Source organism: Pleurodeles waltl, chromosome 1_2 (genome assembly GCF_031143425.1).
Source record: "Pleurodeles waltl isolate 20211129_DDA chromosome 1_2, aPleWal1.hap1.20221129, whole genome shotgun sequence".
NCBI classification, from domain to species: Eukaryota; Metazoa; Chordata; class Amphibia; order Caudata; family Salamandridae; genus Pleurodeles; species Pleurodeles waltl.
In genome coordinates this window covers 1347750769-1347764121 of record NC_090437.1, presented here as the reverse complement: position 1 = coordinate 1347764121, position 13353 = coordinate 1347750769, and the positions used below count along the sequence as shown (strand labels likewise).

Sequence of the window (13353 nt, the reverse complement as noted above, 5' to 3'; positions counted from 1 at the left end):
TATCGGGAGACTTGGGGGAACGTAGAATAGCAAAACAAGTGTTATTGCCCCTTGTCTTTCTCTACATTTTTTCCTTCCAAATATAAGTGTGAGTGTAAAAAAGACGTCTATTTGAGAAATGCCCTGTAATTCACATGCTAGTATGGGCACCCCGAAATTCAGAGATGTGCAAATAACCACTGCTCCTCAAAACCTTATCTTGTGCCCGTTTTGGAAATACAAAGGTTTTCTTGATAGCTATTTTTTACTCTTTATATTTCAGCAAATTAATTGCTGTATACCCGGTATAGAATGAAAACCCACTGCAGGGTGCAGGTCATTTATTGGCTCTGGGTACCTAGAGTTCTTGATGAACCTACAAGCCCTATATATCCCCACAACCAGAAGAGTCCAGCAGACGTAACGGTATATTGCTTTAAAAAATCTGACATTGCAGGAAAAAGTTAGAGTAAAACGTAGAGAAAAATTGCAGATTTTTTCACCTCAATTTCAATATTTTCTTTTCAGTTATTTTCTGTAGGAAACCCTTGTAGGATCTACACAAATTACCCCTTGCTGAAATCAGAATGTGGTCTACTTTTCAGAAATGTTGCGTTTTCTGGGATCCAGCATTGGTTTCATGCCCATTTCTGTCACTGACTGGAAGGAGGCTGAAAGCACACAAAATCGTAAAAATGGGGTATGTCCCAGTAAAATGCCAAAATTGTGTTGAAAAATTGGGTTTTCTGATTCAAGTCTGCCTGTTCCTGAAAGCTGGTGATTTTAGCACCGCAAACCCTTTGTTGATGCCATTTTCAAGGATAAAACTACAAGCCTTCTTCTGCAGCCCCTTTTTTCCATTTTTTTTTTTAAACGATATTTTTACTGTATTTTGGCTAATTTCTTGGCCTCCTTCTGGGGAACCCACAAAGTCTGGGTACCTCTAGAATCCCTAGGCTGTTGGAAAAAAAGGACGCAAATTTGGCGTGGGTAGCTTATGTGAACAAAAAGTTATGAGGGCCTAAGCGCAAACTGCCCCAAATAGCCAAAAAAAGGCTCAGCACAGGAGGGGGAAAAGGCCTGGCAGCGAAGGGGTTAACTAACCGCGTCTGCTCCTTGACTGTTTTTTTAGAGCTCACCCTATATATTACACCTGAACACACTTCATTTATGGCTCATTTTTGTGTCTCTCCTTTCAGGCTTATCATGGTCTTTGGACCTTCTCTCTCTTACTCCATTTGACAATTGTAGTGCCCATTGGAGCCTGATAACATAGCTTGATACTTCCACAGGTATGTTTACCTCCCTTATCCCCATGCTTATGCGTTTTCCTCTATTCCACAATCTTATCACTTTTTAACTTAATTTCACACCGAATGCTCTGGGAGTTTTAGGTACGCTGGGTGCATCACTGTTCACTCACTTTTTATGGATACATTACCACTGTTTTTTGCTTGTCACCACAAACCTTAGATGTTGGTACCTGCACACTGTTGGCAAACATTTTTTTGTACTAATCACTGTTCTCTTTCTACTTTCACTTTTGTCCTGCATTTGGCACCTTTATGTTCTCGGTTTGGAACATGGCATACTACTAACTTGTGGCATCGGGCCTTTCTCTTTATTCACAATCTTCATCTCTATTCCAGTTTACACCAGGCATTGTATTGACGATTATCCATGTAATACATGTGATTGATGCATTTCAACTTCATATCATTATGTTCACAGCCTTGAAAAAGTCATTTTGACGAAACACGTGTCGGCTGTTTTTCCGAGCATGGGAACTGTATTGGCCTGTTGACACCTCGCCCATTTGTCTCACTGGGTCAGGTTATGTCTTTTCTGATACAACACAGGAGAATAAATTGACACTTCTACGAATTTGCGATGTGCCGTGGTTTTTCTTCCCCCTAAATCTAGTATTTAGGGGTACTCCTGAACCTTGCTCTTCTTGGTGACCTGACAAGAAGGACTAAAGAGCTGCACCAGCAGAGAAGACTCCAGACGACAACCGACTTCGCCCCAGTACTACCAACCTGTCTGCAGCTTTAAGACTTCTGCTTCAAGAAGATGACTCATCCTGCAGGCCCAGCAACCTCTACAAACCCCCAGAGGACTGCCTGCCTACCCAAGGGCCATGATCTCCCGAGGACATCAGCCCTGTCCACAAGGAAACCTCCAAGAAGGACTACAGAACCTCCTTTGATCCGCAAGTCCTACCCACTCTGCACTTGACGCCCACAGCCCGTGTCCAGGTGGCCCAATGGTCCAGAGAAGGTCCCCCAGGCAATTCAGACCTTAAGTCCACGCTGGGTTGACCCCCCGACCAACACAATGATGCCTGCAGCCTAAATCCAGAGGACCCCCTCTGACCGTGACCGGATCCGATGAAGATTTCCCGGCGCCTAAAGCTACCCCTGCACCCGCAGTCCCCTGGCCTTGGGGAACCCAATCAAGGGTCCAGCCACATCCAATGGACTCTCTACTTACCTGTCCAGTAGTTGATTTTCTTTAGTCGACTCCCTGGACCAAGCCTCCAGGATCTTTGTGACCCCGGGGTTTCCTCATTGAAAAGCATTGAGCACCCGATGCTGTGTGTACATCATGCTCCCGACCGCCCCTGTGCCGCTGAGGGTGTGTATTTGGTGGTAACCGGTGCCGCCCCCCACCCCCAGCCCACCCCCTTTCCCCCACTCCCCCCGGTGCTGATTTAAACACCCCTGGTATGTGCCCTGAAGTCGCAAGTAATTACCCACAAAATGTTTCTAAGTGCCCCCAGTCTCCCTAGGATTCGATTGGGAGCCAGACACAAACGGTGACCTCTGCATCTGACCGGCCCCTTATTGTTGGTGGTGCTCCCTTGATGTCTTCCTAAACTCTGCCTCGTGGACACCTTAACCCCTAAAGACTGGGATCTTAAATCGAGTACTTACCTGCAAATTGTATTGTTACGTTTCCTCCCCTAGAACTGCATCGCTTTCTATAAGAAATTGCATAAAGTGTCTTCTTTTGAAATTGAAAACTGCTACTTACCTGAAAACGTTTTTTTCTGTGCATTTCAAACAAAGTGCATTTGATACTTGAAAGGGATACATCCTTGAAACTGTACTTACCTGCAACAAAGATCCTTTCATTTAATTTATTTTCATACATAAACCATTGGTCTAGAGTTAGTCATTGAGTGAGTGCTTCTTCTATTGTCTGTGTGTGTACAACAAATGCATTGCACCACCCTCTGATAACCCTAACTGCTCGACCACACCACCACAAAAGAGAACATTAGTATTATCTATTTTAGCCTCTGTGAAGCCAATTGGAAACCCCTGGACTGTGTGCACACTGTACCTTACTTTGGTATAGCATATTGTAAAGAAATGGCTCCCTGTTGCAGTTACCCCCCACTTTTTGCCTGATACTGATGCGGACTTGACTGAGAAGTGTGCTGGGACCCTGCTAACCAGGCCCCAGCACCAGTGTTCTTTCACCTAAAATGTACCATTGTTTCCACAATTGGCACAACCCTGGCACCTAGGTAAGTCCCTTGTAACTGGTACTTCTAGTACCAAGGGCCCTGATGCCAAGGAAGGTCTCTAAGGGCTGCAGCATGTCTTATGCCACCCTAGGGACCCCTCACTCAGCACAGACACACTGCTTGCCAGCTTGTGTGTGCTAGTGAGGACAAAACGAGTAAGTCGACATGGCACTCCCCTCAGGGTGCCATGCCAGCCTCTCACTGCCTATGCAGTATAGGTAAGACACCCCTCTAGCAGGCCTTACAGCCCTAAGGCAGGGTGCACTATACCACAGGTGAGGGCATAAGTGCATGAGCACTATGCCCCTACAGTGTCTAAGTAAAACCTTAGACATCGTAAGTGCAGGGTAGCCATAAGAGTATATGGGCTGGGAGTCTGTCAAAAACGAACTCCACAGCTCCATAATGGCTACACTGAATACTGGGAAGTTTGGTATCAAACTTCTCAGAATAATAAACCCACACTGATGCCAGTGTTGGATTTATTAAAAAATGCACACAACGTGCATCTTAGAGATGCCCCCTGTATTTTACCCAATTGTTCAGTGCAGGACTGACTGGTCTGTGCCAGCCTGCTGCTGAGAGACGAGTTTCTGACCCCATGTGGTGAGGGCCTTTGTGCTCTCTGAGGACAGAAACAAAGCCTGCTCTGGGTGGAGGTGCTTCACACCTCCCCCCTGCAGGAACTGTAACACCTAGCAGTGAGCTTCAAAGGCTCAAGCTTCGTGTTACAATGCCCCAGGGCACTCCAGCTAGTGGAGATGCCCGACCCCTGGACCCAGCCCCCACTTTTGGCGGCAAGTCCAGGAAAGATAATGAGAAAAACAAGGAGGAGTCACTGGCCAGTCAGGACAGCCCCTAAGGTGTCCTGAGCTGAGGTGACTCTGACGTTTAGAAATCCTCCATCTTGCAGATGGAGGATTCCCCCAATAGGATTAGGGATGTGCCCCCCTCCTCTCAGGGAGGAGGCACAAAGAGGGTGTAGCCACCCTCAAGGACAGTAGCCATTGGCTACTGCCCTCCCAGACCTAAACACACCCCTAAATTCAGTATTTAGGGGCTCCCCAGAACCCAGGAAATCAGATTCCTGCAACCTAAGAAGAAGAGGACTGCTGAGCTGAAAAACCCTGCAGAGAAGACGGAGACACCAACTGCTTTGGCCCCAGCTCTACCAACTTCCTACACATTGTATCAGTGCCCTCAATAGTGGCCTCTTCTCTAGCTCACAACGGTTTTGCCAAATAAACGTGGATTCACTTGGGGACAGCAAAGCACCCACTGAGGTTCCTTAATAGTCTGATTTGCTGTTTGTAGGAAGTTGGCTCTGTATGCACTATTTCAAAGTAAGAAATAGCATGCACAGAGTCCAAGGGTTCCCCTTAGAGGTAAGATAGTGGCAAAAGCAGATCATTCTAATGCTCTATTTTGTGGTAGTGTGGTCGAGCAGTAGGCGTATCAGAGGGTAGTGTTAAGCATGTGCTGTACACACACAGGCAATAAATGAGGAGCACACACTCATGCCATGTGGACTTTGCCTTTTTCCCCCCACCTACACACACAATCTGCAATGGCAGTGTGCATGTGTTAGGTGAAGGTTCCCCTTAGGGTGGCACAACACATGCTGCAGCCCTTAGGGACCTTCCCTGGTCACAGGACCCTTGGTTCCACTGGAACCTTTTACAAGTAACTTATCTGTGTGCCAGGGGTGTGCCCATTGTGGAAACAATGGTACATTTTTAGCGAAAGAACACTGGTGCTGGTGCCCGGTTAGCAGGGACCCACCACACTTCTCAGTCAAGTCAGCATCAATATCAGGCAAAAAGTGGGGGGGAACTGCAACAGGGAGCCATTTTCCTCCACTGTTCTTTTAGTGGATTTCCGAACCACTTTTTCTACCACAGTCACCATCCTAAGCTTGAGGCAGGTGGGTTATACCACTTTACATCTCACAGGTAATTTCCTGTTTACAGCAAGAGGTCTTATGCGGATCCCAACACGAAGGAGCCCCGTAATCGTCTGAGGGCTTTGTTTCACAGGAAGCTGATGTACCCACTGGATCCCTGAATGGTTGGTAAGGGACAAGCTGACTTTGCAGTAGGTTTCATTCTTGGGTACATTAGTGTATTAAATACTCCCAGTGAGCACGGAAGTGTCTTCATTAAGTGCCATGTCGGTTGCAATGCAGATAAAATGTCTTTGAGTTGAGCGGTCTCCATGAAAGGGTCAGCCCTGCTGCTCTGGCGAGTGGCATCTATGGTTTTCCGGCCTCGCTCCTGCACAGCATCTTTCAGGGATGAGGTTAGTACTGCAGCTATTTGCTATAAAAGGAAACTGCAAGCTTAGATTTAAACCAGAGACGCGCCCAGCACAAGATCTCCTCCATGTCAAGAGCCCACATTTCTAGGCACTATACAGATGTTTACAAGAGGGGTTGAACGTCGCACAGCATCCCATGTGCTGACGTCAGAATGAGCTTTACTAGTGACGGCCAACCCCTGTAAGAGTCACGGATCTTGATTCACCAGAATGGTAGAGGTAGCAGAAGTGACATATGACTTTTGACCCTGAATACCAGGAAGTGATGCCATATGATCTGGATCCTAATTACTTTACTAAAGGTTAGTGTATAAAATAAGTCTGAGATGTACGTAGACAGAAACAATAGTGGTTATGCCTCTACCACCCCCGCCCACACACACAAACCCCCACAACCATTTGGCTCACATACTAGACATGAACTGTTACTGGTTTGATTTACTACTTATCTCTGTTAATACGTTTTGTGATCACTTGTTTTGTTCAAACACATCATTAAGAGCTGCTTAGAGACCGCTTTAGGTGTTTTACAACCCTCAGGCTAATGAAGAAAGACCTAAATAATAAACACAAATTACGCATATAGGCCGGCCCTCTGTGTCATCCCCATTCTTCCACTGGTGTGTTTGGAAGTCAGTCACATTTTGCTTCCACCCACTGTCGCGTTCCGCGTGGAGCAACGGGTGGGCCCAGTTCATCCACTGCCACCTTGTGCTGTGGGTGTTGGCAGTTTGAACAAACGCCTAAAAAGAAGTGCACTTCAGGGCCAAAGATAGTGGCCCGAAACTTTACATTTCAAGTGCTTTTTTCTTTCCATTCTTCAACTTTTTTTTTTTTTTTTTTTTACACATTAAGTCAGCCTTGTGCGCTTAAACTAAGCCTTGAAGTTACAATAATCCCAAATAAAGAGCACCATTTTCTTCTGCCACGAAGAATGATATTTATCAGTGATGTAGACTAACACTAGGAAGAGTTTCTGTACCTGTTCTTAGTGCACACGCCTGCTAGGATGGACTCTTACTGCTTTATTCAAATTGTAGGTGATTGTTATTTTTTTTATGTAAAATTGATACTGCAAACATATGTTACCAAGTTTAGGCAGTATTTTTCTTTTCATTTCCGTGGCATATCTTTGTAGTAATAAAAATCTCACCAGCTTGCTTTGTCAGTGCTTTTGCTTTCCTGTGTATTCGTAACATGAAATCATGGTGATGAATTTAAACAAGTGCATATTTTGTCATTTAATTTTATGAAGTGCATCTATTTCAGTGAGTGCTGGCTTCCATCTACTGAGAGTAAACTCTGCTCTGTTGTCATCTCTTCTTGACACTTCTGCCATCCGAGACCTAAAGGTGCAGTTGTGACCCTCTTGTGGCCACTAATGAAAATGTCACTTACCCAGTGTACATCTGTTCGTGGCATCAGTCGCAGTAGATTCGCATGTTCTGCAATAGCTCGCCATCTGGTGTTGGGCCGGAGTGTTACAAGTTGTTTTTCTTCGAAGAAGTCTTTCGAGTCACGGGACCGAGTGACTCCTCCTTTTGTCTCCATTGCGCATGGGCGTCGACTCCATCTTCGATTGTTTTTCCCCCGCAGAGGGTGAGGTAGGAGTTGAATTGTAGTAATAGTGCCCATGCAATGGAGTGACTAAGTATGCACCTATTTAAGGTTGAGATGATACATATATAAATAATTGAAGGTAACTTCCAAACTGCTACAGGCTCCCGGGGAGGCGGGTGGGCACATGCGAATCTACTGCGACTGATGCCACGAACAGATGTACACTGGGTAAGTGACATTTTCAGTTCGATGGCATCTGTCGCTGTAGATACGCATGTTCTGCATAGACTAGTAAGCAGTTATTTCCCCAAAAGCGGTGGATCAGCCTGTAGGAGTGGAAGTAGTCTGAAATAATGTTCTTAATACGGCTTGACCTACTGTGGCTTGTTGTGCGGATAACACGTCTACACAGTAGTGCTTGGTGAATGTGTGAGGCGTAGACCATGTGGCTGCCTTACATATTTCTTGCATTGGGATGGTTCCTAGAAAGGCCATGGTAGCACCTTTCTTTCTGGTTGAGTGTGCCCTTGGTGTAATGGGCAGCTGTCGTTTAGCTTTAAGGTAGCAGATTTGGATGCATTTAACTATCCATCTGGCTATACCTTGTTTTGAAATTGGGTTTCCTGCATGAGGTTTTTGAAATGCAATAAAGAGTTGTTTAGTCTTTCTGATGTTCTTTGTTCTGTCAATGTAATACATCAATGCTCTTTTGACATCTAATGTATGTAGTGCCCTTTCAGCTACGGTATCTGGCTGTGGAAAGAACACTGGAAGTTCCACTGTTTGATTTAGATGGAACGGTGAAATAACCTTTGGCAAAAATTTAGGATTGGTCCTTAGGACGACTTTATTTTTGTGTAGTTGTATAAAAGGTTCCTGTATAGTAAACGCCTGAATCTCGCTTACTCTTCTCAGGGAAGTAATGGCGATGAGAAATGCCACCTTCCAGGTTAGGAACTGTATGTCGGAGGAGTGCATGGGTTCAAAAGGTGGACCCATAAGTCTAGTTAGGACAACATTTAGGTTCCATGAAGGAACAGGTAGTGTTCTTGGTGGTATAATTCTCCTAAGGCCCTCCATGAATGCTTTAATGACTGGTATTTTATATAGGGAAGTTGAATAGGTAGTCTGCAGGTATGCAGATATTGCTGCAAGGTGAATCTTAATGGAAGAGAAAGCTAGGTTAGATTTTTGTAAGTGAAGCAAGTAACCCACTACATGTTCTGGAGTTGTGTGTAATGGTTGTATTTGATTAATATGGCAGTAGCAAACAAACCTCTTCCATTTACTTGCATAGCAGTGCCTGGTGGATGGCCTTCTTGCTTGTTTTATGACTTCCATACATTCTTGGGTAAGTTGTAAGTGCCCGAATTCTAGGATTTCAGGAGCCAGATTGCTAGATTCAGCGATGCTGGATCTGGGTGTCTGATCTTTTGGTTGTGCTGTGTCAACAGATTTGGCCTGTTGGGCAATTTGATGCAGGGTACCACTGATAGGTCTAGCAGCGTTGTGTACCAGGGTTGCCTTGCCCAAGTTGGTGCTATCAATATGAGTTTGAGTTTGCTTTGACTGAGTTTGTTTACCAGGTAAGGAAGGAGAGGGAGAGGAGGAAAAGCGTAAGCAAATATCCCTGACCAGTTCATCCATAGGGCATTGCCTTGGGATTGTTTGTGTGGGTATCTGGATGCGAAGTTTTGGCATTTTGCGTTCTCCCTTGTCGCAAACAAGTCTATCTGAGGTGTTCCCCAGAGTTTGAAATAAGTGTTCAGAATTTGGGGGTGAATTTCCCATTCGTGGACCTGTTGGTGATCTCGAGAGAGATTGTCTGCGAGTTGATTTTGTATCCCTGGTATAAACTGTGCAATTAGGCGAATTTGGTTGTGAATTGCCCAATGCCAAATTTTTTGTGCTAGCAGGCTTAACTGCGTGGAGTGCGTCCCTCCCTGCTTGTTTAGATAATACATTGTTGTCATGTTGTCTGTTTTGACGAGAATGTATTTGTGAACTATTATTGGTTGGAAAGCTTTTAGTGCTTGAAAAACTGCTAGAAGTTCTAGGTGATTTATATGCAGTTTTGTTTGATGAACGTTCCATTGTCCTTGTATGCTGTGTTGATCGAGGTGTGCTCCCCACCCTGTCATGGAAGCATCTGTTATTACGTATTGTGGCACTGGGTCTTGGAAAGGCCGCCCCTTGTTTAAATTTATGTTGTTCCACCACAGAAGCGAGAGGTAAGTTTGGCGGTCTATTAACACCAGATCTAGAAGGTGACCCTGTGCTTGAGACCACTGTGATGCTAGGCATTGTTGTAAGGGCCTCATGTGCAGTCTTGCGTTTGGGACAATGGCTATGCATGATGACATCATGCCTAGGAGTTGTAATACCATCTTTGCCTGTATCTTTTGTGTTGGATACATGCGTTGTATGATGGTGTTGAAATTTTGAATTCTTTGTGGACTTGGAGTGGCTACTCCTTTTGATGTGTCTATTATGGCTCCCAGGTATTGTTGTACCTTGCGTGGCAGAATTTTGGATTTTGTGAAATTGACGGTGAACCCTAGTTTGAAGAGGGTTTGTATGATATGATTTGTGTGATTTGAGCACTCTATTAACGAATGGGCCTTGATTAGCCAGTCGTCTAGATATGGGAACACATGTATTTGCTGCCTTCTTATGTGTGCTGCGACTACTGCTAGACATTTGGTAAAGACTCTTGGTGCGGTTGTTAATCCGAAAGGCAGTACCTTGAATTGGTAATGTATTCCTTTGAATACAAACCTTAGGTATTTCCTGTGCGATGGGTGTATTGGTATATGGAAATAAGCATCCTTGAGGTCTAAAGTTGCCATGTAGTCTTGCAGTTTTAGCAATGGCAATACTTCTTGTAGTGTGACCATGTGGAAGTGGTCTGATTTGATGAAAGTGTTCACTACTCTGAGGTCTAGGATTGGTCTCAGCGTTTTGTCCTTCTTTGGTATCAGAAAGTACAGTGAGTAAACTCCTGTGTTTATTTGTGTGTTTGGCACTAATTCGATTGCATTCTTTTGCAATAGTGCCTGCACTTCTATCTCCAGGAGATTGGAATGGTGTGTTGTTAAATTTTGTGCTTTTGGTGGTATGTTTGGAGGGAATTGTAGAAATTCTATGCAATAACCATGTTGGATAATTGCTAGAACCCAAGTGTCTGTAGTGATTTCCTCCCATGCTTTGTAATAATGACCTATTCTTCCCCCCACTGGTGTTGTGTGGAGGGGGTGAGTAACATGTGAGTCATTGTTTAGTAGTAGGGGTTTTGGGGCTTTGAAATCTCCCTCTATTTCTAGGGAATTGCCCTCCTCTATATTGTCCCCGAAAACCTCCTCTATACTGTCCCTGGTAAGTGGACGGTGTTGCTTGTGAGGTGCTGGCTTGTGTGCTTTGACCCCGAAACCCCCCTCGAAAGGGCGTTTTACGGAATGTGCTGTAATTCCCTCTGCTCTGCGGGGAGTAGAGTGCGCCCATGGCTTTGGCAGTGTCCGTATCCTTTTTGAGTTTCTCAATCGCTGTGTCCACTTCTGGACCGAACAGTTCTTTTTCATTAAAAGGCATATTGAGAACTGCTTGTTGAATCTCTGGTTTAAATCCAGATGTTCGGAGCCATGCATGCCTTCTGATAGTTACAGATGTATTAATTGTCCGTGCAGCTGTATCTGCAGCGTCCATGGAGGAACGTATCTGGTTGTTGGAGATGGTCTGTCCCTCCTCAACCACTTGTTTTGCCCTATTTTGGAAGTCCTTGGGCAGATGTTCAATGAGATGTTGCATCTCGTCCCAGTGGGCTCTGTCATAGCGCGCAAGTAGTGCCTGGGAGTTTGCGATGCGCCACTGGTTTGCAGCTTGTGCTGCGACTCTTTTACCAGCTGCATCGAACTTGCGGCTTTCTTTATCTGGGGGTGGTGCATCTCCAGATGTGTGAGAGTTGGCCCTTTTCCTAGCTGCTCCTACAACAACAGAGTCTGGTGGCAGCTGTGTAGTGATGAAAACCGGGTCCGTAGGAGGCGGCTTATACTTTTTTTCCACCCTTGGTGTGATTGCCCTACTTTTGACCGGCTCCTTAAATATGTCTTTTGCGTGCCGGAGCATACCAGGGAGCATAGGCAGGCTTTGGTAGGAGCTGTGGGTGGAGGAGAGTGTGTTGAACAAGAAATCATCCTCGACCTGTTCTGAGTGGAGGCTTACGTTGTGAAATTGTGCTGCTCTAGCCACCACCTGAGAGTACGCGGTGCTGTCTTCTGGTGGAGATGGCTTTGTAGGGTATGCCTCCGGGCTGTTATCTGACACTGGGGCGTCGTATAGGTCCCATGCGTCCTGATCTTGGTCACCCTGGCTCATGGTGGTGTGAGCTGGGGAGTGTGACGGAGTTTGTGCTGGTGAAACATTAATCACGGGCGGAGGAGAGGGTGGTGGTGTAACTCTTTTCACCACTTTTGGTTGTGGTGCTTGTTCCGTCTGGAACTCCAACCTTCTCTTTCTCCTAATGGGGGGGAAGGGTGCTTATTTTTCCTGTCCCCTGCTGAATGAAGATACGCTTTTGCGTATGGTCCACATCAGTTGCTTGTAGCTCTTCCTCAAACCTATGCTTTTGCATTTGGGAGGTTAGCGAGTGCTCTTCTGTATAAGAGCCTGAAGCTGGGTCGCTTGCAGTTTGTTTCGGCATCGAAACTTTGTCTGCGTGTTTTTTCGGCTCCGAGGTGACTTTTTTCCTTTTCGGGGCCGAAACCTCTCTGCGTCGATCTGTTTCGGTGCCGCTGTCTCGGCGTCGAGCCGTGTCCACACCGGCATCTCGGTGTCGAGGCTTGTCTCCAGCACTTTCTCGGTCCCGAGAAGGCTGCGTCCCGGTGTCTCGACCGGAGTCGGACGATCTCTGCACTGTTTGGGCCTTTTTCGGTGCCGACGGTCGGTCACCGAATTTATGGGTCGAGCCATGGCCTGGTGGCAGTGGCGTCCCCTGGGCCTTGTAAATGTTTCTTTGTGTGGTTTTCGACGTCTTACTCACGGTTTGTGTATCGTCGAATCCTTCGGAGTCTGAGTCTTGGATCGAGAAGGTACCTTCTTCTTCCTGTTCCTCGAACTCCCGTTGGGCTGTCGGTGCGGACGCCATTTGAAGTCTTCTGGCTCGACGGTCTCGGAGTGTTTTTCGGGACCGGAACGCACGACAGGCCTCGCAGGTGTCTTCGCTGTGCTCAGGTGACAGGCACAGGTTGCAGACCAAGTGTTGGTCTGTGTAGGGGTATTTATTGTGGCATTTGGGGCAGAAACGGAACGGGGTCCGTTCCATCGGCGTTCTTCAGCACGCGGTCGGGCCGACCAGGCCCCGACGGAGGATCGAAAAACTACCCCGAAGGGCACCGGAGCTCTTCGATCTTCGATGCGGTGTGGAATCTAAGTACGCCGATCCCGAACGCAACAATACCGACGAAAATCTTCCGAAATTAGCTAATTTTCCGTTCCGAAACTCGGAGCGACAGGAACACGTCCGAACCCGATGGCGGAAAAAAAACAATCGAAGATGGAGTCGACGCCCATGCGCAATGGAGACAAAAGGAGGAGTCACTCGGTCCCGTGACTCGAAAGACTTCTTCGAAGAAAAACAACTTGTAACACTCCGGCCCAACACCAGATGGCGAGCTATTGCAGAACATGCGTATCTACAGCGACAGATGCCATCGAACATAACGTTTCTGCATGATCACGATACAAGTATCAAACGGTCACTGTCACCCACCTTTGGACGGTCTCCAAGGAAGCCGCTGCAATTGGAGGCACCGCACCTACAAACAGTCTTATCGTTGCCAATGCATTCCAGGTTGTAGTTATAGGTGAGCTCGACTCCTAAAGGGAACAAGAGTACACATTCCTAATTTACACATTTTCAAAAACTTATTGACGACATCAGTGTTCTCTTTCCAACAATGATCTCCCAC

The 13353-nt window shown here is 46.2% G+C and overlaps 1 protein-coding gene across 6 annotated transcripts in view; it reads right to left on the bottom strand.

Moving 5' to 3' along the window:
- Positions 1-13353, bottom strand: part of LOC138252618 (histone-lysine N-methyltransferase NSD2-like) — a 388560-nt gene that overhangs the window by 75779 nt on the left and 299428 nt on the right. For all 6 annotated transcript variants that reach the window (XM_069205757.1, XM_069205755.1, XM_069205753.1 and 3 more), the window contains exon 9: positions 13155-13261. In XM_069205757.1, the coding sequence (XP_069061858.1) occupies positions 13155-13261 (107 nt within the window). The remainder of the gene's footprint in view (positions 1-13154; positions 13262-13353) is intronic.